The sequence below is a fragment of the Silene latifolia genome, chromosome 9, assembly GCF_048544455.1.
Source record: "Silene latifolia isolate original U9 population chromosome 9, ASM4854445v1, whole genome shotgun sequence".
NCBI lineage: Eukaryota > Viridiplantae > Streptophyta > Magnoliopsida > Caryophyllales > Caryophyllaceae > Silene > Silene latifolia.
The window spans coordinates 210,174,660-210,202,229 of record NC_133534.1 but is presented as its reverse complement, the minus strand read 5'-3'; the positions used below and the strand labels follow the sequence as shown (position 1 = coordinate 210,202,229).

At 39.5% G+C, this 27,570-nt stretch overlaps 1 protein-coding gene and 1 long non-coding RNA gene across 2 annotated transcripts; one reads left to right on the top strand and one right to left on the bottom strand.

The window, feature by feature from the left end:
* Positions 1-800: 800 nt before the first annotated feature.
* Positions 801-19,982, top strand: LOC141602175 (uncharacterized). The gene is made up of 6 exons (XM_074422482.1): positions 801-933; positions 11,174-11,885; positions 12,498-12,805; positions 13,237-13,467; positions 13,981-14,193; positions 19,978-19,982. Exons 1-6 carry the CDS (start codon positions 801-803, stop codon positions 19,980-19,982), a joined length of 1,602 nt encoding a protein of 533 aa, XP_074278583.1.
* Positions 19,983-21,940: 1,958 nt separating this feature from the next.
* On the bottom strand, positions 21,941-23,721 carry LOC141598480 (uncharacterized). The gene is made up of 2 exons (XR_012523543.1): positions 23,603-23,721; positions 21,941-22,103 (listed from the first exon to the last, which is right to left on the bottom strand). It is a non-coding gene; the product is annotated as an uncharacterized LOC141598480 (long non-coding RNA).
* Between the last annotated feature and the right edge of the window lie 3,849 nt (positions 23,722-27,570).

The following is a 27,570-nucleotide window of genomic DNA, read 5'->3' as shown; positions in this document are numbered from 1 at the left end:
TAAAAGATAGATTTTAAGAAAATCCGTCGACCAAAAGTTCTAATGGTAGAATCAGTCAAATAAATTGACTCACCAAATTTATATAAATATGGGATGAATCGGTCCACCATGCCCGTGTTTATATAAAGATGGATTTTGGGATTGTTTATATAATTCAGTGGGAGATCATTATATAAATGGGAACTTGTTAAAAATTCTTTTACAAGTAAAATGTTTAAGATAAATGTTAATTTTCCAATCATTTCCTTTTTTAGTAATCACGATGGCTTCTTCTAGTCAAACCGCTACAATATCTAAAGATTCATGGCTCCGTTCTTTTATGGACAAATATGTTTTAAAAGCTGACAGTAGTAATTTTAAAGATTGGGAAGAACAACTACGATAAGCTGCCGCAGGTGATGGTAAATTACGCTACCTAGTCGATCCCTCTCCCCCTTCACCTAGTTCTAGGGCCATTGTTGATGTAAGGGAGGCATACAATGAATATCAAAGAGAATCCGCTGCTATTAAAAATGTGTTAATTTTCGCAACGGATCCTGCCTTACAAAGGCAATGTGTCAAATTCCACAATGCTCATGAGGTATCCTCGAGGCTATCTACCATGTTTACTCAAGCCCCGAAGATACTTCAATATGACGCCGCTGTCCGTTTTTTTGAGGCTAACCTCAAAGAAGGACAACATGTTAGTTCACACGTACTTAAAATGATTACGTACGTGGAAACTCTAGATGGATTAGGATGCAGGATCCCTGAAAGTCAAAGGATTTACCCAATTTTGGGTAAATTATAATATGACTAACATGAAGAAAAGTCTTCATGAGCTCCATTCTTCGCTTGTGCAAGAAGAGAAAGACATGGGATTGAGTGGGAGTACGAGGAAGGATGTCCTTGCAATCAATGTGAAGGGAAGGAGGAAGTTTAAGAGGAATGCAGGTAAGAAGCCCGTGCAGGTTGAGGGCAAAGGTAAGGCTATTGCGAATAGCTCTACCAAGCCTAAACCTAAGAAGGGTAATCCTCTTAAAGATACTTGTAATTATAGTAATAACAAGGGACATTGGAGTCGTAATTGCCCCAAATATCTGGACGACATCAAAGCTGGCATTGTGAAGCCAACTTCTAATTTCTCACCCGAATCTTTTATGATAGACATAAATTACGCTTCAAATACAACTTGGATATTAGATACTGGTTGTGCTTCTCACCTATGTAACCATTTGCGGGGCCTAAAAAGCGTAAAGAAGCTAAACAAGGGTGATGTGGACCTGCGGATGGGTAACGGGTCTAAAGTAGCTGCCGTTTCTGTAAGAACATATGTACTTAATTTAGCTTCAGGATTGCAGTTGTTTTTAAATAACTGTTATTTTATACCAACATTGTCTAGGAATATAATATCAGTCTCTCTATTAGACACAGAAGGTTTTCGTTTTGTAATTAAGGACAAATGTTGTACAACTTCTCATAATGAGATTGTATATAGCCAAGCTATTTCAATTAATGGTATTTATATTCTAGATACTACAAACGATGTTTATCATTTAGATAATAAAAGACTCAAAACAGGTGATCCCAATCAATCTTATTAATGGCATTGTCGATTAGGACATATTAACGAGAAACGCATTAAGAGACTAGTTTCAACTGGTATAATTAAACCTTTTGATTACAAATCATTTGGCATATGCGAATCTTGTCTTCCTGGCAAGATGACTCGTGCACCTTTTCTAGGAAAATGATCTCGAGCTAGTGAGTTGTTGGGATTAATACATACCAATGTATATGGTCCAATGACTATCACTGCTAGAGGCAATTATGACTACTTCATTACTTTCACTCATAACATGAGTAGATATGGGTATGTCTACTTAATGAGGTATAAACGTGAAGCTTTTAACAAGTTCAAGGAGTTTCAGAATGAAGTAGAAAACCAATTAAATAAGAAGATTAAAATAATACGATCAGATCGTGGTGGGGAATATTTAAGTAATGGCTTTAAAGATCACCTTAAAGACTATGGTATTGTATCTCAGTTAACTCCTCCTGGCACACCACAATTAAATAGTGCGGCTGAAAGGAGGAATCGAACATTATTAGATATGGTCCGATCAATGATGAGTCAAACTGAGTTACCAAAGTCATTTTGGGGATTTGCCATTTTTTCTGTTATACGCTCACTAAATCAAAGTCCCACTAAAGCAACTGACAAAACTCCATTTGGGATATGGAAAGGAAAAGTCCTAAATTTGCGATACATGAAAGTATGGGGTTGTGATGCTTATGTCAAGAACAAGTCTGACGATAACCTAGCACCTCATTCTGACAAATGTATTTTTGTAGGCTACCCTAAGGAAACTTGTGGATATTACTTCTAGAATAGTCACGAGAACAAAGTGTTTGTGGCTCGTGAGGCTGTCTTTCTAGAAAAAGAATTTATTTCTAGAAGACGGAGTGGGAGAAAATTTGAACTTGATGAAGTTCAAGAGCCACAAACTAATGTGATGGTGACGGTACAGAAAGATGTTCCTTCTACGTCTGACTCGGTTATTGTTCCTTCTGACCCTAGGAGGTCAGGAAGGGTTAGGTGCCAGCCTGATAAATATCTTGGTATTATCGAAGAAGATGGTAACTATGAGGTATTACTTTTAGAAAGTGACGAACCTAAAACCTACAAAGCGGCTATTACTAGTTCTGACTCCAAGTTATGGCTCGAGGCCATGCAATCCGAAATGGATTCCATGTACGATAATCAGGTATGGGATCTAGTTGACTTACCTAAAGATGCCTGACCTCTTCAGTGTAAGTGGATCTTTAAGATCAAAATCGGCATAGATGGACATAAATATGTCTACAAAGCTAGATTGGTGGCAAAAGGTTTCACCCAGGTCCATGGTTTACACTATGATGAAACTTTTGCACCAGTTGCTATGCTGAGATATGTTCGGATAATATTAACAATTGCTGCATTTCATGATTATGAGATATGGCAAATAGATGTCAAGACCGCCTTCCTGAAAGGGTTTCTGGAAGAGGTGTATATGACACAACCTGAAAGTTTTGTGGATCCTAAAAATCCTAACAAAGTATGCAAACTTAAGAGATCCATTTATGGTCTTAAGAAAGCGTCAAGGAGTTGGAATTATCGTTTTGATCATGTTATTAAACATAATGGTTTTTCTCGAAGTGTTGAGGAACCATGTTTATACATGAAGTTTAGTGGCAGCAAAGTTGTTTTCTTACTTTTATATGTGGACGACATATTACTCATTCGGAATGATGTAGATATGATTGCTTCTCTCAAGGAATGGATAAGAAATCACTTCCAAATGAAAGATTTGGGAGAAGCTCAGCGCATCTTGGGTATCCGGATCTATAGAGATAGAATCAAAAGGATATTAGCATGGAGTCAAGATGCTTATATTGATAAGATTCTTGACCGATTCAATATGAAAAACTCCAAGAGAGGTTTTCTACCCATAGGCTGTGGGATTACTTTGAGTAAATCACATTGTCCTAGTGAGCCTAAGGATTTTGAATGCATAAAATCAATTCCCTATGTTTCCGTTGTTGGATCGATCATGTATGCTATGATGTGCTCTCATCCCGACGTCTCGTATGCTTTGAGTAGGACGAGTCGTTATCAGAAAAAACCAGGTGAGAGTCACTGGATAGCCGTCAAGGATATTCTTAAGTACTTGAGAAGGAATAAGGATTCATTCTTGGTGTTTGGAGGAGAATCTGAATTACGTGTAAAAGGTTAAACGGATGCCAGTTTCCAAACCGATAGGGATGATTTGAAATCCCAGGTTGGTTTTGTCTTTTTGATAAATGGAGGAGTAGTTTGCTAGAAAAGTTTTAAGGAGTCTGTGACTGATGATTCTACAACGGAAGTTGAGTACATTGCAGCCTCTGAAGCTGTGAAGGAAGCTGTTTGGATTAGGCAATTCTTAGAGGGACTGAGAGTAGTTCCGACCGCCGAGGATCCTATCACTTTATATTGTGATAATAGTGGGGCAATTTTTCAAGCAAAAGAGCCCAAGTCTAGACACGTACTTTGAAAATTTTATGTAATTAGAGACTTAATTGAAAGTAAGGAAATTACAGTCTGTAAGGTTGGGACAGTTGACAACATCGCTGATCCTTTAACCAAGTCATTGTCCCAAGCTAAACATGATAGTAATGTAGTTTCTATGGGATTGAGACGAATGCTAGAACAGTTGTAAATTATGTGATATGTAATAATTAAGATATTGTATTTATTATTTCATATATGATAATTGCATTTATCGCTTAATTCTTATCTTCAGTTTTATCTGAATTTAAATATTTTGTTTTGTCCAAATAGGTTGTAGTGAGAACGTCGTACCCTATTAAAGTGAACTGGATTAAAATTGTATTTTGTCCCTAGTTACTTAATGAGGTGACGTCTTGGAGTGACTAGATTGTAAGGCGATTGATGAAAAGTTCGACTGTCATATGGCCATAGAGATGGGTGGTCGATTACATAGGCAAATTGTGAGACGATTTATCAAGCAGTGACTGTTTATAGAATCCTTTTATTGCTAGGTCGTGGCGAGGATTTCTATTTATTCCTTCGAGTCAATTCTTTAGACTGGCGACTATTTGTCTGAGTTGGTGCGGTTTTCCGGTGGCTTAGGTTTTTGCTCTAGGTCGCACCGTAAAAGGAGGCCGATGAGTATTTATTGGGTCATTGTGATCTGTATCGAACGAAGAAAATAGGTCAACTGAATTGTCTACCCATGTCATATTTTATCTCAAGGCCACTCGAGGAGAGGTGACTGGAAATGCATGGCCACGCTCATATGAGATCTATAGTAAATTATCGGGTCAAACAATCATTCTCCGGATTGAGAAAACCCCTTTATGATATGATCACGTGCAAGAAAAACCCGAAAGACATCTTGCATTAAGTGGGAGATATTATTGGACAAGAGAATTGGTAGCGCACACTTGTTTCGGAGAAGTAGGGGATTGTTGGAGTGAGTGTCTTCCACAATGGTGCGTCTACATAATAAATCTCGTACAAGGAATATGAGGGATTTATTTTATTTATTTGTCAGTTGATCAACGTAAATCGGTAGCGCTCGGTGTAGATACCTCGTTTCTGTACCTCCCGCAAAACCACCCGGTGATGATTGGGCCGCATGTTTGGTACACGGAACGATTTATGATAGTTCGTAAGTTTATCGTCAAGTGATAGATCAAATACTTGTGTCTACCCCTTGGTTGGCATCTACGTGCCGATACGGTCGTTTTGACAGTAATTAGAGTTCATTTGGAGTCCGGGTCAAAAACCGCTTCATTTTCTAATAAACCGGTTTAAAATGCCGAGTTGGAATGTTCTAGAAGATTCCGGATATTTATTCCATAAAAGTGAATTTTTATCTTTTGGTAAAATATATCCCGAAAATCATATTTTAAAGAATAAGGAAGTTGAGATGTACCGCAATTCCATAACAGAAACGCGGAAATCTTTCTTCCGCAGAAGGAAACCTCTGGGGAAAGGGCGCAGCACCTGCTGCGCTTCTTCCAAGAGTCGCAGTGGCTGCTGCACCTCTTCCCCAGCCCTTTTCTACGTATTTTACGATCTTTTCAAGATTTGTTTCCAAAGTTTTAGTCATTCCATAATTTCTCCGTGTGATTAGTATAAATAGGGACCTTCGTTCCTCATATTTCTCACGCGAGTTCCGCCCTTATCTTCTCTCTTTGCATTCTAAGACCGTGCTCTAAGCTTATTGACGTCTACATGCTTGATCAATCGACCACGTAAGCTCGGATTCTTCTGAGTACCAGTCACGTTGCATGACCGACCAATTTGACCAACTCCACTCAATCAATCAATCAATTTAATCTAAATTCTCTCGCGAGGGCTATTTCATCATACATTCGAGTCAAATAATCACTAAACGTTAACTTAGTTAATCTCGTTTCGTCAAACATGTAAGTCTGAGGGTGTAAATCCCATCTTTTATTATTGTATTTTATTATTGTACCAATTAATGTAAGGTTTTCGTCAAAAACATGCTTATGAACGATTTCTAAAACCCTTTTATCAAATTGTTTTTACGGATTAACTATAGGCAGACGTCAAGAAGAAACGCAGCAACTTCTGCGCCTCTTCGAAGAGTCGCAGCATCTGCTGCGCCCCTTCCAGAGGTTCCCGCATTTCCTTCTTTTCTTCTTCTTTTTCCGTCCTCTGTTAATCCGTCCCTTTTGTCTTAATTTCGTGTTTTCTTTCTTTCATTCGTATAATAATTATAACACGTAGTTTTTAATAATTTATCACATTTAAATCCCGACTTAAAACCCTTGTAATCAATATTTGCGGGTTTTCGTTATAAAATTAAACCCGGATTTCGGAGATTCAATTTGTTCATATCAATCTCTGGAATTTGACTTTTTGTACATGTTTTCATCTGTTTAACAGGATTTTCGTACTGTTTCCGTCTCAATAGTTTAACCTAAACAATCCTAATTAATTTGTAATTAATTTCTAACTATTTCTTATTCGTTTTAATTCGTTCTAATTTGTTTCATTCGTTTTTACCGCTTTTATGACCAATTCATATGTAAATGACCTGCTAAATCACTTTTATCTAAGTCAGATATCGATAATCAATCATTAAAATTACCAACGAACATTAACAACACGCAGTTCTGACTTCACAGCCAGAACTCACCTCAGGAACAGAAGCAGGGACCATGCGCCTCTTCCAAGAGACGCGGCATTGCTGCGCCTGTTCCGGGTTGAGCTCTGTCTCTGAACTTTCGTTCTTGCTTTGACCTAATTCATTAGTTTATGTATTAATCGACTATTAATCCTAATACCACTCCTAATCTGTCCGTATTAACCAAATTTATTTTCTCTTTTTTTTCTCAAATTATCAGTCTTAGATATATTTTTGACGTAAATCATTAATCCGTTGTAATTTATTGTAATTTTAACTATCGCAATTTATTTATTGTATTTTATTATTTTGTATGGTTAATTTGCTTGTTTTCACATGTAATTAATCCTAAACCCTACTTCAACATTATTGAGTGCTAAAATACATGTTAACCGACTTAGTTTAATTCTCACATGTTAGGATCAAAACATTGTTTGTTGCATTGCATGCATATAATCGTAGCATATCGAGTATGAATAATTTCCCTAATCATTAGTAGAGGCCGCTATCGAGGCGGGAGGGATTAGGTGTTCAATTAAAGAACTTCCTAATACGTACCCTCACCCCTTACTCCAGATCTCTGTGAACATCCGTGTTCAATGGCATCCACGAGAGTCATTCTAGACATAGAATGCTAAGGGTAACGAGTTCTTAGTGTCCATGTCATTACTTTGTGTCTTGACATGACGCGAAGTATTCGAACGGTTTCCAATTTTCCACAATAAATTGGTGGCGACTCCATAAATGCAAACTCTTGTTTCCCAAGCGCCCCCGTAGGCCCCCCGTGTCCACAGTTTGGCGACTCCGCTGGGGAGTAATACACTTACGTGTTGCCAAGGGTGAAACTTGAACAAGGTTAGGGATTAGTTTATATGAGACAGTTGTCGGTTTTCATTACTCGAACTTCTTAGATCGTTTTATTCGGCCTTCCTAGGCCCAATCCAACCCATTCGACCAATCGTCCCGTCTGGACGGTCCAAATTATTATCTGGGCCTAAGGATGGATAGCGATTGACGTCAACCATACCATGATGCTTACTCATGTTTATATCAAGGGCTTTCACTACTCGAGGAAATGGACTAGGAACCGATTTTACTAATGTTTGGCATGGACCTCTTCATAGACCCGGGTTTGATTGCTCGGTATAGTAACCCACCCTTTTAAGCCAAAACCCTTATAAATGCACTCAGCATACCGTTATAATGCCTGTATAAATGCTTGTATCATATGTGATCACCATTTTCTAAACAAAACCATGACGAATTTTGTAAAATCAAAAATCTTTCTAAAATGTAAACGTTTTAAAAAATGGCCAAGATTAGCGCAAAATGAGTCAAAACTCTGTCCAAATATCCAGTCGAAAATCAGGCCTCAAAACCCATTTCAAAACCTCACTTCGAGTCAACACTCCTACAACTACACTACAGTTGTCCAGGACAAGCATTTCAAAACTTTGTCATATTCAAAATCACACTTAACACAAGTGGCATGTAACACCCTCCCCTTTCGTATAATTTTCATAAAGAAAAATAATACTTTTCCATTACATTAACTAGTTAATTGCATTATGTTAATAAAAGTAAATTTAATTAAAGCTATAATTTTTAAAGCTTATGTTATATAAAATATACGTTTTTGTCGGATAGGAACAATAATAGTAATAATAATAATAACTATATTAATAATAAAGTTCCGTCTTAAATTATAGTAGGTTTAAGACGAATTTCCGCCTAACAAAAAGGACCGTCACATTTTCACATGTGAGCCTAATCTATTCCCGACCTATGCCGTATCGACAACACATTTTAACTTTAGCACCCAATTAAAATAATAGTTATTTACCCCACACTCACAAATTTTGGACCAATCCAAAACATCTCACCATTTTTCTTCCTTTTTTTCGAAATCCCAGCTAAACAAGCAGCAATACACCAAGCTCAAAAAAGCCCATTAATGGCGACCTTAAAAACCTAGATTTCTCGCTCAATTTTCGACCAAAATCAATAATTTTTGCACCATTCTTCTCTTTACTTCCTCCTTCATCTTTCAAGGTAAGAAAGACTTAGTCTTGTGGAGTTCTCGTCCAGACCCGTCTCATGAATGTGACGTTTTTAAGCTAATTCGGCTGTTATTACGGTTTCTAGGTGAAGACTTTGAGGACCCAGAAGGAAACTCATTCATAATAGACCATTCTCTCGAAGATTGAAGAAAGTTAAGGTAACGGTGATAGGTTACTCGACAAACGTCAGGAAACTCCGCCCTTCCTACTCGTTTTTGCCCTTATTTATCGTAAAGTTTAAGTCTTTATGTGTTTCCCATAGATAGAATTGATTATGTAGTGTTTGTGCTCATTTTACATGGTTGTTTGGACACCCTTTTGGTCCGTTTTCTTGCTGGATTCGGGTAAGGGGAAGGAGTCGAGTTCACTGTCCTTCCATGGTTTTTAAGCTGCTGAAATTCTGTTTTATTTCCGTCCTAATGCTACCCTCAAGGTCAGTCTTGAGTTGGGTTTAAAATGGACTGCTAGTAACTGGTTTATATGGTGAATGTTAGCGTCCTACCTCTGTTTTGTGACGGATACCTCTGTCTCTCAGACCTGTTTCCTTACCTGAACTCTCATGCGCATGCTTTACCTGTATGCATTCGTTATTCTTCCTTTTCGTTTGCCTGGAATATGTACGGTTGATCTCGTTTTGTTTGGGTAGTTTTTGCCGCATCCTAACTAGTTGTCCGTTTATTGTGTTTCTACTTCTTTCTTTTATGCGCAATAGCGTGGACTTGTGGTGCGTTAGTGTGTGGTTGTTGATTGTGACAAACCATTTTATCGTATCTGGTGAGTTGGAAACAAAGATTTTGTGTGTTAAACTACTAATGTTCTATCTTTGCTATCATTGCTCGACTAAAATCACCATGTCTGAAGTGTTGGGCTCACAAGTTTATGAAAGTTGGGCTAATTGTCTTATAAATTTTGGGGTGGGGGATTGTGGTCTCGGTTATTGTGGTTTGGGCTCTCCACTCCCTTCATTTTGGGCTCACCACCCTACAATTTTTGGGTTCACCTTCTTATAAATTTTGGATCCACTACCTTTGTATGTTTGGGCTCACCTTGTCTCATGTATCGGTTTTGTTTGCTTTCCGTAAATTTCCACATGACGTAAATTATCCATTACCACTTGTTATATTTTATTTATTTTATCTAACCGACAATGTATAATTATAAGATGAACTGTTTATTTTATGTCACAAGTATGAAAAGATGATTATAAATAATTACTTGTTGTGAGTCGTATTCTTGTAGAAATGCCATAATAATATCATGTATGTTTGGTCTACATTTACACCCTACTTGTGCTGTTCTGGCAAGTACGGGTTTGGCCTACTTGTGCTGTTCTGGCAAGTGTGGTTTTAGGCTACTTGTGCTGTGCTGGAAAGTGAGTCTTATGTTAGTCTTTCCGCCAATTTCGTGTTATTCTAGCGATTGGGGTACTCGGTCTCCATTAGTAGTCGAGTCTTCGATGCGTGCTGTGCTGGCGCACGTCGAATCGGGATGTACACCCGAGAATCTGCAGATTTAGACTGGGACCGTATCAATATCGTAGTCCTACCCGGGGAAATTATAGTCTAAGAATAGTAAATGTTAGCATTTTGGATTGTTATATTGGTTATATCTCCTTGAATTACGTGCTCATGTTTAAGTGGTCTTTATTTTGCTCTCTCTTACATTCTTCCTCCATTATTTAACATTGCTTATGTCTTGCTTACTTGTCTATCTCATTTCCTTTCCTGTATTCTTGTCTACTTAAACATATATGATTCCATGTTTAGTCATAATTCAATGCGTTTACATCTTATTTAACATGATCATCTGTTTGTGTTCTTTGTTATGTTCGTCTTGACGTTTGGTGGCTGGGAGAACCTTGAGTTACTCCCCACTGACTGTGGCTTTTATGTTTACATGAATGACAGGTTGGTGAAGATGCTTATATGGGGTTTGACGTGTGAGCTAGCGAGTACCCCGGACTTTTAGATTTTTTTTTTATTCACCGCTTAGACTCACCTATTTCGTTATGTCATTCGAGGGATATATTTTCCCCACTTTTGACCGTTTATTTGTATGAACCCTTATTTTTATTTCCGTATTTTCCTTCTTTTGAATGTTAGTGACTCCCGCATGCTAAACTCTATCTATTAAATAAAAGTTTTTAAAACTTCACATTTTTCGCATATACTTAGTAGTTTATTTTCCGCATTATCGGGGGGTGTCACGGTTGGTATCAGAGCCTTTGTTGCTCCCGACGCACACACGTGTACCCCAAACTTAAATTTTAAACTTGACCTTGAAATAATGAATGAGAGATGGTTAGAACTAAGGACCTAAGTTGGTAGTCTTCTTGTGTATGTTATTTGTTAAGTACTAACTTGTTCGATTTTCCTTGGTGCTTTAAGAAGATGGTGTGACCAAACAATGTGGAGAATACTATCTTGCAAGCTCTTACTCAAATTCTTCAAAATCAACAACATATCAATGTTCAAGCCAATCCCGCTCCACAAGTGGTAGATCATCAAGGAAGTTTTGCTTCGATTACAAGTCAGCTAGCAAGGAACAAGGCTAGGACCTATGGTGGTGAAGTGGATCCTATTGAGCTTTCCGAGTGGTTTCGTGACATGGAAAAGAATTTCTCTCTGTATGATGTCCAAGATCGAGACAAAGTGAAGCTTGCCTCTCATTTCCTTGTGAAGGAGGCCGATAGGTGGTGGACTATTACCGGACCTTCCGTCACTCAAGACCCCACCTTTGATTGGAACCGTTTCAAGACTCTTGTGGAAACTCGTTTCTACCCTAAGGAACTCAAGCAACAAAAATTGAAGGAGTTCATTGATTTCAAGCAAGGAGGCCTATCCGTTCAAGCTTTCACCAACAAGTTCAATGATCTTGCTCACTTTGCCCCTAAGTTTGTGAAAGATGAAGATGAACGTGTCTACTTCTACCGAAGCAAGTTGAATCCCAAGTTGGAAAGTATGGTGAGAAGAGACTCCACAACCTTTGTGGCGGTCTATGATGATGCTCTTTGGGCTGAAAATTCCTTGAAGGCTATTGATGATGATGCCAAGTCTCGTTCCCACTCTATTTCTTACCGTCCTAACTTTCATGGCAAGAGTCCCTTTGTACCTTCTCCTTCACCAAAATTTTCTAACAAGAGGTTTGTGCCAAGAGTACAAGAACCAAGAGTGCAAGAACCAAGGAGGCAAGAGCCTAGTGGACACGTTTCCCAATCAAGAAACAACAACCTTAATTTGGAAAAAGCTCGCATGTTCTTCAATTATAAGCAAGTCGTTCACCCCGGAGTTGGATGCTACAATCGACCTTTGAATTGCTACATCTGCAACAAGCCCGGACATCGTGCCAATGCTTGTCCCGAGAATAAGGATGATCCCACTCCTAAAGCCAAGCCAAGAGGAACCATCTTTGTCATGAGTCGTGCCGAAGCCGCCGCTCATCCCGACATCATTACGGGTATGTTCTTAATTTTTGATCAACCATGCCTTATACTTTTCGATACCGGCGCATCTTTATCTTTTATTTCTTCCAAGTTTTCGGAAAGGTTAGCTCTTGAGCCTATACCTACTGAGGATACCCCTACATCCTTACCTTCCGGAGAAATCATTTCATGCTCCTATTTATTTCCCGATGTCCCTATCTCGATTTCGGGAAATCTTTTCCCCGCTAACCTACTTCGTTTTCCCCTTGAGGAATTCGATGTGATTTTGGGTATGAATTGGTTGTCCAAGTATGATGCAAGATTCGAGTGTAGAGATCAAAAGATTCGCCTCAAAAGTCCGCTAGGAACCCGTGTTTCCAATAAAGGAGTTCGTTCTCAAGAAGGTGTGAAGTTGATTTCCGCGTTGAAGTTGATAAGTATGGAGAGGAAGGGTCACCAAGTCTTTTTATGTGTGGTGAATTCTACTTCTTCTTCTTTGTCGAAGCTTGAAGAAGTACCCGTGGTGTGTGAGTTCGCCGATGTTTTTCCCGAGGAGTTGCCCGGGATACCTCCTGAGCGTGATGTTGAATTTTCTATCGACCTTGTGCCCGGAACCGGACCGATTGCTAAAGTACCTTACCGTATGGCTCCAACCGAACTTAAAGAATTAAGGAAGTAACTTAATGAGAGGATTGAGAAAGGATTTATTAGACCTAGTGCCTCACCTTGGGGTGCTCCCGTTCTCTTTGTGAAGAAGAAAGATGGATTCATGAGACTTTGTATCGACTATCGAGAGCTCAACCGTGTCACTATCAAGAACAAGTACCCTCTACCAAGGATTAAAGATTTGTTCGATCAACTAAAAGGTGCCTCTACATTCTCCAAGATTGATCTAAGATCCGATTATCATCAAATTCCCGTTCGTGATTCCGATATTCCAAAAACCGCCTTTAGCACGAGATATGGACATTTTGAGTTTAAGGTGATGCCCTTTGGTTTAACCGATGCCCCCGCTATCTTCATGGACCAAATGAACTGAACATTTAGTAGTTCCTGGACAATTGTGTTGTAGTCTTCATCGACGATATTCTCATCTTTTCTAAATCTGAGGAAGAGCATGCCGATCATCTTCGTATCTTCTTAGAGATTCTTCGTCGTCAAAAGTGGTATGCCAAGTTTTCCAAGTGTGAATTTTGGTTATCTAAGGTGTCATTTCTTGGTCATGTGATATCTAAAGAAGGTGTTATGGTGGATCCTTCGACGATTGAAGCCGTGATGGAATGGAAGAGCCCGACCAATGTTGGTGAGATCCGTAGTTTCTTGGGTTTGGCGGGTTATTACCGTCGATTTGTAAAGGATTCTTCTAAGCTTGCTATACCGATGACTCAACTTTTGAAGAAAGAGACCAAGTTCTTGTGGACCGAAGCTTGTGAAGTAGCGTTCCAATAGTTGAAGAGAAGGTTGACTACCGCTCCCGTGTTGACCTTACCCGAGGATGGAGTGGAGTTCGATGTGTTTTGTGATGCTTCTAAGATGGGTTTAGGTTGTATTCTCATGCAAAATAGGAGAGTTATTGCATATGCTTCGCGACAAATGAGAGTTCATGAAGTGAACTACCCTACTCACGATCTTGAGTTAGCCGCCGTTGTTCATGCCTTAAAGATGTGGAGACACTACCTCATTGGAGTTCATTGCCGTATCTACACCGATCATAAGAGTTTGAGGTATATTTTCACCCAAAAAGAGTTGAATATGAGACAACGCCGTTGGTTAGAATTAGTGAATGACTATGATTTGGAGTTGTTATATCACGAAGGAAAGGCAAATGTGGTTGCCGATGCTCTTAGTAGGAAGTCAATTCACTCCTTGAGTGTTATCCGTGTGCTTCCCGATGACCTTTGTGCCGAATTTCGTAAGCTAAACTTGCAAATAGTGGAAAGTGGCTTTGATTACCTTGGTGTTATGGTTGCCGAACCCGCTATCCTTCGTGAGATTCGTGATCACCTTGTGGATGATGCTACTTTTAAAAGTTTTCAAGCCAAGCTTCTTGAAGGGAAAGCTAAATATTGTGAGATTGATGCTAGTGGATATCTTCGTTACCAAAGCCGCATGTATGTCCCCGATGCCAGTGATTTGAGAAAGAGAGTTCTTGATGAAGCCCATCTATCCCCTTATTCGATCTACCCCGTAGGAGACAAGATGTATAAAAATTTAAAGCTTCAATTTTGGTGGCCTAACATGAAGAATGACATTGTGACTTATGTTGGGAAATGCCTCACTTGTCAACAAGTGAAGATTGAGCATAAGAGACCCGGAGGTTTGCTACAACCCTTGGGTATGCCTTTATGGAAATGGGAATCTATCTCCATGGATTTTGTTATGGCTTTGCCAAAGACCGTTGGTGGAAAGGATGCCGTATGGGTGATTGTGGATAGATTGACCAAGTGTGCTAGGTTCATTCCTATTAAAGAGACTTGGAGTTTAGATAGACTTGCTAGTGCCTATGTTGAGGAGATTGTTCGTTACCATGGTGTCCCTAAGGAGATCGTGTCGGATCGTGACCCAAGATTTTGTTCTAGATTTTGGAAGGCTTTACAAGATGCTATGGGTAGTAAGTTGTTGATGAGTACCGCTTTTCATGCCGCTACCGATGGACAAACCGAAAGGACGATTCAAACTCTTGAAGATTTGTTGCGTGCTTGTGCCCTTGATTTCCATATTAGTTGGGAGAAGAGCCTACCTTTGGTGGAATTTTCCTACAATAATAGTTACCATGCCTCTATCAAGATGGCTCCTTATGAAGCCTTATATGGAAGAAAGTGCCGTAGTCCGATTTTTTGGGATCAAGCAAGTGACGTTCGTGACCTAGGACCCGACAAGCTAGCCGAAACAATTGACCAAGTGAAGATCATCCGAGAAAGAATGAAAACCGCCCAAGATCGCCAAAAGTATTATGCCGATGTTCGCCGTCGACCCTTGGAGTTTGAAATTGGTGATAAAGTGTTCTTGAAAGTTGTAATACTCCGTATTTATAAGTCTTGGGGTACTCTATCGAGTAGGCCTTACTCTGTCGAGTAAGGGTAAGTTGCGTTTTAGAAAAGTTTCTGACCTGTTGGGTACTCGATCGAGTAGCTAGGATACTCGATCGAGTAAGGGGTACTCGATCGAGTACCTCGGTACTCGATCGAGTAGCCGCTTTACTTACGGGGGTTTTTCTCGGGTTTTGTTAATTATGCGATTAAGATATATAATCTTTCCGTCATCATTCTAAACACTTTTACAAAAACCTAATTTACTGTTAAAGAGAGAAAGCAAGTTCATTCATCTTCTTAATCGCATTGTTAGCAAATCCCGGAGGTTGGAAGGTCAGTTCTCATCGTTGGTTATACCGTTGAGATCCTTGCGTCGAGGGTAAGATCTATGTACCCTTTTTATTGTCTTTCCTTTGATTTGGTTAAACCCTAATTAAGAGATTTGGGGGTTTATGTGTAGTATGTGATTTGGTAGCTTTTATATGTTGTATGATAGGAGGAGGGTTCATAGAGGAAGCTTTTGATACAAAATTGTTGATACCGTCTGATCACAGGCTTTCCGGTAGGATTTCCTACTCGCATTAGTCCCATAATGGGATATTGGTGATGTCTTTGTAGTTAGTTGTGTGATACGATGATTGTGATTGTGATTGTGATTGTGTTTGTGATTGGTTTCTATGGCTCTCGAGATGCGTTCTCGGCTGAGTGGGGTCACTTGCGGGAGTGATCTCACGCCCTAGTTTTGCCCTTCGTGGAACCCGCCACGAAAGGGGATGTGCACATTAATGGGACAGGTTATCGCTCGGTATGATGAGCGGGGCTTAGGTGGGAACGGCCGCGGTCCCCCATCGGTGGTCAGGTGGGTCCAAAGGATCAATGATGGAGATGATTGGAATTGGTTGGATGTGTGTGTGTGATTAGTTAAGCTGTCTGCTTATCTTATTGTTGATATATGTATTGAATTGTGTGATTAGTAATGACCCCGTTTAAATGTTTTAAAAACTGTGGTGATCCATTCGGGGTGGTGAGCGATTATTGAGCGGTGTGATATGACGCGTATGGGATAGGCGGATGAGTCATCACGTGGCGCTTAGAAGTCTTCCATGTGTGTCGACGAAGTCTAGTAGCTTTGATAGTTTTAGTCAGTAGACCGTATGAGAACCTTGTAATTCCTTCTATTAGTTTTGGTTTGAACATGTAATCACTTAATCTATAATTACTTTAAAAGTACGTTTCTTTATTGTCTTATGATATTCGGTACCTCGGGCAACCGAGATGGTAGTATCCTTATACCCGAGTGGTCCTGGTAAGGCACTTGGAGTATGGGGGTGTTACAAATGGTATCGAGCGACGATTTTGGAACTCTGTAACAAATGAACATAATGAACATAGGAGTCTAATAAAATGAACCTGGTGTATGTGTAATGGGAGCCCCACCGATGCTAGGTTTTGGGGTGAGTAGGCGCCTCACTTCAAAATCTTGGCCCCATGATACTTAAGCCAGTCACATGGTATGGGAACGTGGAGTCCGTGTGTATATGTGCGACGTGTATGTTAATTGTGATGTATATGGTTTGTTGAAAGCATGTTGCATGATAGTTGGTTTACATGTTGGTTGGAATCGTTGGAAAAGTATATGAGAATGATGAATGATATGGTAGAAAAAGAAAGTAGTTCGTATATGATGATGTGAGATGAATAATGATGTTGCAGGACAAATGATTTATAATGAGGCAATCCTAATAACATGTGGTTAGGGGGTGTGATAAGATTTGTTTTCGTAGTTTTGTTTGCGTAAAGCTATATCTTAAGTTCGTATAATTGTCTACTATCGTATCATATGCGCTTGTTAGATGAAGTATGTGATTGAACTAGATGAATTGATCGGAAAAGATGAAGTGGCAATTTCGTAAGGATATGAATTTCTTGATTATGAAAGTGTTTATGTAACGAAGTGGATTTGTAATGTTGTTGTATTAGCAACATGGAAATAGGATTTGTAGTTTATGGGTGTGGTTTGTGTTATGACAAGTTATGAAAATTTAAAACATGCGGGTAATACATGATTGAAAGTTGAATGTTGTATGAGCATGATAGATGATAATGTTTGGTCATTGGTAAGTAGTAACATGAAGAATAGAGATTCAATGATATGTGTTTTATATAACGAATTGGATGAAAAGTATGATGGTTGTTTATAACGTGGCACTTGATAACACGAAATAGATTATTTTGTTAATTGTATGAGGAGTCGCGCAGATTCGAATGCATAGTACGTTAGGGTATGTGAGATAACATTCGGGTAGTATTCACGAGTCTGCATGACGCGATCGAGTGGGTTTGATTCGATCGAGTGGTTATTTGTCGTTATGTTGACCAGAATCGTGTTTTTGGGCACTCGATCGAGTACCTCGGGCACTCGATCGAGTATGGGGTCACTCGATCGAGTAGCCGGGCTACTCGGTCGAGTAAGTCAGAGATCAGAAGGTCTGTTTGGGTTACGAGTCGGGGCACTCGATCGAGCATGATTGGGCACTCGATCGAGTAGCCTCAACTCGATCGAGTAGGTTCTCGTACTCGATCGAGTGGGGTCCGTCAGGCAGTCATATGCGTGTTCCGGGTCATATGTTTGTCTTTTGACATTCGTTGCATATTATGTTTTATTCAAAGGTGTTGTATTACTTCTTTATGCATTGTATTACGTATGTGTTGGTCCTGAAGCGTAAGTTACCCAATCTTATGATGTAAAGAGTGGCACTACGATGAGTATGAGTTCGGTGGGGAGGACATGAGTTATATGTGATTATGATAGATGGTGGAAAAAGAAAAGAAAGATTGGTATAGTTTATTGAGGCATGGCGCACGTTTTGCGAGACGGGATGAGTGATATGATTGTGTGTTGAGTAATGTAGAAATAAGTGAATATAGGCAAGGGATGATGTGAGTATAATGAACGTGAGAATGAAAAGATTGAAAGTAAGAATGTGGATAGTGACAGCTTGAGATGTGTAAAGAGTTATGGAGGAAAATGGTTAGGAGTCGTGTGGGTTATGGATTTATGTAGTGAAAGTTCGTTTAAAGGAGTTGAGAAGAGTAATATATAGTAAACCTTGTGGAGACATGTTGCGAGGAGTATTTGTAGACAGTAAGTGAGTTTGGGAGGTTTGGTTTATTAAAAGATGAAACTACTGTGTGATTTCCTTGGGTAATTAACGGTATTAAATGAATTCTGATTTCTAGAGATGTAAAAAGGGAGATGCAATTGTTTGAACATTAAACGTTGGTTCTTAGATAGATTAGTGGCAAGTATGAGTGATAGCATAATAAGAGAAGATCCATGGCAAGAAAGAGCGAGATGATGTCGGTAGAAAATAATGGAATTAAGTTTTGGAGCAACGAAGGGGTAACCAGATTGCTAAAGAGTTAGCTAGAAGGGATAAGGAGTTGAACTATTAATTGGTATTATTGAGTGTAAAAAGGAAGGAAGGATAAAAGTAAGCTGAGAAAAATGTTTACCGGAGCTATGTGATATAAGGTAAGGAATCATCGAAATGTGTGATAGTATCACAAGGATGATAGCTAAAGGTTATATAGGAGTTTCAGGACAACATGATTGATAATGAGTTTCGAGGAATTAAGGGAGTAAGAAGTTGGTGGAGTATTGGCACGATACGAGATATTTGGTGGAGAGTTGGATGATAAAACAAATAAGATAGCATTGGGAATAATGTTGAGGTAATTTTGTGGATGGGTTTGATGTTCGTTATTTGCAATGTTAACCAAAATGGTAGAAAAACCATGTTATTTTGATATGAGTGTAAGAGATTTGATATACGAGCAAATGTGGCATTATGGTGTTATCACTAATGGCTAAGAGTGATGGAATATTAGAAAGGTAGCAATTCTAAAGAGGTTGATTTGGTAGGGACCCGATTGTTGTGTAGGAGTGTAAGAGGGTATAAGATGTGGTTAGATGAGGCGGACGCTATTAGTTGAATAGTGAAGGTGTGATTATATTTGGCAGGAAATGATGGTTGTGCGACTGGGGGAATATGTTATGAGGGGCATATGAGTTAAACTCGGGCGGCAGGTAACCTTTTTCGAGTGGTGACTTACGTGGTCAGGATTGACTAGTTGGTTGTGATTACGGGTCTATGATATGTGTAAATGTTTGTGTGAGGTTCTGACCTCACAAGAAGTGGTATGGTGTGATAATTATAAAGTTGTTTTATGAATGTTCTGTAATATATATGTTGGACACGGTAATTTAATTGAATGATATCCAAAAAGGTAATAATTTGATTGATTTGACATGGCTAGTTATAATTTTATGTGTGTTGATAACACATGTGTATTCCGTGAAATGGTAGAGATGATGTTCATGAGATGCTTATCTGTTTATCCATATAATATGTTGCGTGGTGATTTAATAAAGTGGATTTGAGCAAGTTTTTCTTGTCTGAGAAGTTATCTTTGAGTCGTATTTATGGGAATTGTATGCGGTTGTGATGTCTATCGGTGTGGTTGTGGTGCCTCGGGTGGTGATCCGGCACGGTACATAGTCTTTGTGATGCGGGTATTTTCGCACTACGGTGTGGTGTTGGTGGCGGTGTTGTGATGCCGTCACCGGTTGTGGTGGAGTAGGCGGGATGATTATGATTCGGGTTTCGAAAGTACATACCAGTTATACATAGATTGTTGTTTTGTTTGATGTTGCTCTCTGCGAGTTTCAGTTGGTGCTGATAGACAGTTGTCTTGTTTATTCATGTTTTCTTTACCAGGTTAAGTCGAGAATGAGGTAGGGTATGATATGAAATAGAGTTGTATATGTTTCGTTGTTGTCATGAGATAGTGATAATCTGATGATGGGACACGATTGTGAGAGGTTGTTCTGATAATTTTGATCTTGTTTTCAGATGAGACATCGGTAGACATGGTAATGGAAAATGATTCGTGGAACATGTGTGGTAATGATCTGAAAGCGGCAGGTAGTTCATAATCTTTTGTTGAGACAGTGAGTGTAGGGTGTTGGGGGAATTAGTGTCATGATTAAGTTGTGTATGAGTTTTGCGGTAATGAAAGAAAGAACTTGAGGATCTAGTGTGCGTGTACGTAACGAGGGCGGACCGTGAGTTATGCTTCTGGGAGATAAGTGCCTTACGTAGAGAGGTATGTTGTTTGGCAGTAATAATGAAGAGTGGGTATGGTGAATTGCTACGAGTTTATGGTATAGGTTAGGTGCTATGCCGAATGAGTTGAGGAATGGGAAATGTTATGCATGGGAGCCTTGGATATAAGAATGGTGAGTGTTTGGTTTATAGACAGTTATCCTTGACATGTGATGGTACAGAGGGTAATGAGACATAGATATGGTTTGGTATTAGTGAGTTACGAGCACGTATAACATTTGTCTTAAGAGGAGTAGGATGCGATAAAACAGATTTTGATGGTTGTACATATGATAATATATTCGGAAGTTGAGTCTTGATGTAGAATAAAAGAACGATTCGTGTTGTGGGTGATTTTATTAAAGGTCATGACCGTGCTTGTAGTAGCGTGATGTTTAGGAGTGTGAGAACATTTCACTAGTGTTGACAGTTGGATGATGAGGTTACAAGTGTGAGTAAACTTCGAGGACGAAGTTCCTTTTAAGGGTGGTAGAATGTAACATCCCGTTTGATGTCTATGAGTGTCTTGGTATTGGATTTGATAGTTGATGATATTATGGAGCTAGCAGCATTAGAGGATGGTAGTTGGTTATGTATGGAGTTGGTGTCGTGAGAGATATATATGTGGTAGATACGATATAGTGAGTCATGTTGTGGAAGTAAACATAGTTGGTGGAGTGGGTGTTAAGAGTTCATGTTCTATGTTCGGTCGAGTTCTTGAGTCCTTAGCTAAGTTGTTGTGTCTTGGTCGAGTCTGTATGGTTGTTTTTATGTATGGGTTGAACTTCGGGGACGAAGTTCCTTTTAAGGAGGGAAGACTGTAATACTCCGTATTTATAAGTCTTGGGGTACTCTATCGAGTAGGCCTTACTCTGTCGAGTAAGGGTAAGTTGCGTTTTAGAAAAGTTTCTGACCTGTTGGGTACTCGATCGAGTAGCTAGGGTACTCGATCGAGTAAGGGGTACTCGATCGAGTACCTCGGGTACTGATCGAGTAGCCGCCAAACTACGGGGTTTTTCTCGGGTTTTGTTAATTATGCGATTAAGATATATAATCTTTCCGTCATCATTCTAAACACTTTTACAAAAACCTAATTTACTGTTAAAGAGAGAAAGCAAGTTCATTCATCTTCTTAATCGCATTGTTAGCAAATCCCGGAGGTTGGAAGGTCAGTTCTCATCGTTGGTTATACCGTTGAGATCCTTGCGTCGAGGGTAAGATCTATGTACCCTTTTTATTGTCTTTCCTTTGATTTGGTTAAACCCTAATTTAGAGATTTGGGGGTTTATGTGTAGTATGTGATTTGGTAGCTTTTATATGTTGTATGATAGGAGGAGGGTTCATAGAGGAAGCTTTTGATACAGCTGTTGATACCGTCTGACTGTTGTGCTTTCCAGGTAGGATTTCCTACTCAGTATTAGTCCCATAATGGGATATTGGTGATGTGACACCCCTCGTTGAGGTAACTAAATGTGACTAGTAAATCGTGGCGGAAACACGAGATTTTTAAAACTTTTAAGACTTCTAATGAAGTCCAATGCGAGGTATCACCAATACGATAAACAAGTCTAGATAGTTAAGTTTAAGTTTACAACACAAGTCTATTTATTGGGGAAAAGATATCCCACGAATTAACATAAGTTCAAGAGTAGGTGAGTCTATTATGTAATAACTAATAAGGTCCGAGGTAAGAACTCGCTAGCTCACACGGTCTTGCCCACTTAAGCTTCATCACCAACCTGTCATTCATAATAAATATGAAAGCCACGGTCGGTGGGGAGTAACTCGGGTTCTCCCACCACAATATGTCAAAATACAAGTAATTAAGAATTTAATTAAATAAACAAGCATGAGAGTAACATACTTACGGTGACGAGAGGATCATGATTAGTATACAAAATGCAATAAGAGTAGTTACGCATAAATGAGAGAAGAATTATTAGGTCCAACTGTCACACACCAACTCGACTCAAATGTGAGACAAATACAAAGAACAGACGGACAAGACGGACAACCTAGACTCCAACCTCTTGGTAGGACGACGATCATAATACGGTCCTAGTCTAAACCTGGATCCAGACTCTCGGGATGGACGACACCCGATTCGACAAACGATACCAAATCGTATCCAAGACTCGAAACATGGCACGCACTCGTATCCAAAGGTCGAGTAACCTCTAATCGGAAACATGGCACGCACTCGTATCCAAAGGTCCGAAGAAAGGCGGAAGGGTATCCTAATCCGGAAACATGGTACGCACTCGTATCCAAAGGTCCGAAAAGGCTAATAAGGTATTGTCAAGTCGTCATGCAATGTAAATCGTCACACATGGGTCAAAAGGGGATGTCCATGATTTTGCAATATCATAACATGAATAAGTCTCAAGGTAACCAATTATCGATAGGGAAAAAGATACATGCATAAATTAATCATTATTAGAAGTCACAAGTGAAATGGAGCAAACAGGGGCTCCCAGGGTGGTGTACCGCCGCCGCCCACCGGGCCGGGACAACAAGCCAAAATCGAAATTTAATAAAACTTACAATGCACTCCCGGCAAATGGCCAAGAGACCGCCGCCATCACACCCTACTGGGACTACAGACCAAATTTCAAAACTCTCATAAAACCTTTAGTGCACTCCCAAATGTCACCCTACCCACCCGGTACTGAATACAACCAAATTTCCAAAAACACATAAAACCTTCATGTACTCCCAGTAGGTCACCCTTACTGGCCACACCCTACTGAATACGCCCAAAACTCAAAATCACCTAAAATCTTCATGTGTACTCCCAGGCCAGATCAAGAGACCGGCCACCGTCACCCTACTGGGACTACACTTTTCTAAAATATGCTCAAAATTTACAGGATCTCCCACCCGGTCAAGAGACTGGCCGTCCACCCTACTGGGACTACAAACACACGGGTTCAATGCAAAACACTTCCAAACCATTTGAAACCAACAAAAAATCGTTTCCCATCAATTGTTTACGTATCCTAGCATGATTCTAACTCGGAAAAACAACATATTTGAGCATGTGAATGGGTAATTTCGGATTCAAGAGATGTAGCATGAGATTTTCATCCAAACATGTGAGAATTGCAAACAAGCATGATATTCAACATCCAAATTAGCACCAATCATGAAAGATACAACTTTTAACATTCATATGAGATTATAACTACATAAAACCACACAATTCTAACATAAAAGTCGAGTAACCCATCACCGTTACCTTTTTGCACTTCAATCTTCTAAAGACTCGTCAATGATGTAGCTATCCTCCTCCGGGTTGTCCAAGTTCTCCCCTAAACACAAAAATAGAGATATTAAGTCAAGAATTCACATCCTTGAAAGATGATAATTTCGAAATAGAGAGAAAGATGACAACTTTCTTACTTAGAAAGAAAGGAAATGAGAAAAGGAAGAGAATGGCGCGAAAAGGAACGAGATTGGTGAAGAATTGAGTGAGATATGGTGGTCTTAGGGTTAGTAAGGGAAGGTTCAACAATGGTGGGGTGGTTGTTGGGAAATTTCAGAAATTACAAGTGAGGGAGATGAAGTTGTGAGGGTTTAGTTGAGGTTTTGTGTAGAGAAAAGAGGGGGAAAAGGCCCATGAGTCAAGTTAAGCCCAATAACTCAAAATGAGTCGGTATCCACTAGAATTTTCGTCCCAAGTCTACTATAACTCGAGTCGGAGAATAATATTATTAAAATCTACACTATTATTACCGTTACACGGCTACGGCTATATTTTATGAAAATAAGCTTTAAATAATAATTATTTAATAAAAATCGCTTAAAAGTTTATTTAAAAATATAAGGAAAGTGCGGGGTGTTACAGGTGATGTGCTGTAGTTAGTTGTGTGATACGATGATTGTGATTGTGATTGTGATTGTGTTTGTGATTGGTTTCTATGGCTCTCAAGATGCGTTCTCGGCTGAGTGGGGTCACTTGCGGGAGTGATCTCACGCCCTAGTTTTGCCCTTCGTGGAACCCGCCACGAAAGGGGATGTGCACATTAATGGGACAGGGTTATCGCTCGGTATGATGAGCGGGGCTTAGGTGGGAACGGCTGCGGTCCCCCATCGGGCGGGCTGGTCCAAAGGGGATCAATGATGGAGATGATTGGAATTGGTTGGATGTGTGTGTGTGATTAAGTCGTTCTGTTTATCTTATTGTTGATGTATGTATTGAATTGTGTGATTAGTATCGACCCCGTTTAAATGTTTTAAAACTCGTGGTGATCCATTCGGGGTGGTGAGCGATTATTGAGCAGTGTGATATGACGCGTATGGGATAGCCGGGATGAGTCATCACGTGGCGCTTAGAAGTCTTCCGCTGTGTCACCAAGTCTAGTAGCTTTGATAGTTTTAGCTGTAGACCGTATGAGAACCTTGTAATTCCTTTTATTAGTTTTGGTTTGAACATGTAATCACTTAATCTATAATTACTTTAAAAGTACGTTTCTTTATTGTCTTATGATATTCAGTATCTCGGGCAACCGAGATGGTAGTATCCTTATACCTGAGTGGTCCTGGTAAGGCACTTGGAGTATGGGGGTGTTACAAAAGTATCCCCTATGAAAGGAGTAAAGAGATTTGGAGTTAAAGGAAAGTTGAGTCCAAAGTACATTGGACCCTATGTGTGGTGAAAAGGATTGGTGCCGTGGCTTACAAATTGGATTTTCCCCCGAGTTTGGGTAAAGTTCATGATGTTTTACATGTATCTCAACTTAGGAAGTACATTAGTGACCCGAGTCATGTTTTTAAAAATGAAATTCCCGAGCTTGAGCCTAGCCTTTCTTTTCAAGAGAGACTGATTCGCATTATGGATAAGAAAGACAAGAAGTTGAGGAGTAAAGTTGTCCCCTTAGTGAAAGTTTTATGGAAGTGCGGTGACGTGGAAGAAGTGACATGGGAACCGGAAGCTTCTATGCGTATCAAGTACCCGGAATTATTTTCTTAAGGTAATCTTCTTACTTCAAGTTTCGAGGACGAAACTTTCTAAAAGGAGGGGTGATTGTAACACCCGCCCCTTTCGTATAATTTTCATAAAGAAAAATAATACTTTTCCATTACTTTAACTAGTTAATTCCATTATGTTAATAAAAGTAAATTTAATTAAAGCTATAATTTTTAAAGCTTACGTTATATAAAATATACGTTTTCGTCGGATAGGAATAATAATAGTAATAATAATAATAACTATATTAATGATAAAGTTCCGTCTTAAATTATAGTAGGTTCAAGATGAATTTCCGCCTAGCAAAAAGGACCGTCACATTTTCACATGTGAGCCTAATCTATTCCCGACCTATCCCGTATCGACAACACATTCCTTAACTTTAGCACCCAATTAAAATAATAGTTATTTACCCCAAACTCACAAATTTTGGACCAATCCAAAACATCTCACCATTTTTCTTCCTTTTTTTCGAAATCCCAGCTGAATAAGCAGCAATACACCAAGCTCAAAAAAACCCATTAATGGCGACCTTAAAAACCTAGATTTCTCGTTCAATTTTCGACCAAACTCAATAATTTTTGCACCATTCTTCTCTTTACTTCCTCCTTCATATTTCACGGTAAGAATGACTTAGTCTTGTGGAGTTCTCGTCTTGATCCGTCTCATGAATGTGACGTTTTTAAGCTTACTCGGCTGTTATTACGGTTTCTAGGTGAAGACTTTGAGGACCCAGAAGGAAACTCGTTCATAATAGACCATTCTCTCGAAGATTGAAGAAAGTTAAGGTAACGGTGACAGGTTACTCGACAAATGTCGGGAAACTCCGCCCTTCCTACTCGTTTTTGCCCTTATTTATCGTAAAGTTTAATTCTTTATGTGTTTCCCATAGATGGAGTTGATTTTGTAGTGTTTGTGCTCATTTTACATGGTTGTTTGGACACCCTTATCCTCCGTTTTCTTGCTGGATTCGGGTAAGGAGAAGGAGTCGAGTTCACTGTCCTTCCATGGTTTTTAAGCTGCTGAAATTCTGTTTCATTTCCGTCCTAATGCTACCCTCAAGGTCAGTCTTGAGTTGGGTTTAAAATGGACTGCTAGGAACTGGTTTATGTGGTGAATGTTAGCGTCCTACCTCTGTTTTGTGACGGATACCTCTGTCTCTCGGACCTGTTTCCTTACCTGAACTCTCATGCTCATGCTTTCCCTGTGAGCATTCGTTATTCTTCCTTTTCGTTTGCCTGCAATATGTACGGTTGATCTCGTTTTGTTTGGGTAGTTTTTGCCGCATCCTAACTAGTTGTCCGTTTATTGTGTTTCTACTTCTTTTTTTTATGCGTTATAGCGTGGACTTGTGGTGCCTTAGTGTGTGGTTGTTGATTGTGACAAACCATTTTATCGTACCTGATGAGTTGGAAACAAAGATTTTGTGTGTTAAACTGCTAATGTTCTATCTTGGCTGCCATTGCTCGACTAACATCACCATGTCTGAAGAGTTGGGCTCACAAGTTTATGAAAGTTGGGCTAATTGTCTTATAAATTTTGGGGTGGGGGATTGTGGTCTCGGTTATTGTGGTTTGGGCTCTCCACTCCCTTCATTTTGGGCTCATCACCCTACAAGTTTTGGGTTCACCTTCTTATAAATTTTGGATCCACTACCTTTGTATGATTGGGCTCACCTTGTCTCATGTATCGGTTTTGTTTGCTTTCCGTAAAATTCCACATGACGTAAATTATCCATTACCACTTGTTATATTTTATTTATTTTATCTAACCGACAATGTATAATTATAAGGTGAACTGTTTATTTTATGTCACAAGTATGAAAAGATGATTATAAATAATTACTTGATGTGAGTCGTATTCTTGTAGAAATGCCATGATACTATCATGTATGTTTGGTCTACATTTACACCCTACTTGTGCTGTTCTGGCAAGTACGGGTTTGGCGTACTTGTGTTGTTCTGGCAAGTGTGGTTTTAGGCTACTTGTGCTGTGCTGGCAAGTGAGTCTTATCTTAGTTTTTCCGCCACTTTCGTGTTGTTCTGGCGATTGGGGTACTCGGTCTCCATTAGTAGTCGAGTCTTGGGTGCGTGCTGTGCTGGCGCAAGTCGAATCGGGATGTACACCAGAGAATCTGCAGATTTAGACTAGGACCGTATCATTATCGTAGTCCTACCCGGGGAAATTATAGTCTAAGAATTGTAAATGTTAGCATTTTGGATGGTTATATTGGTCAT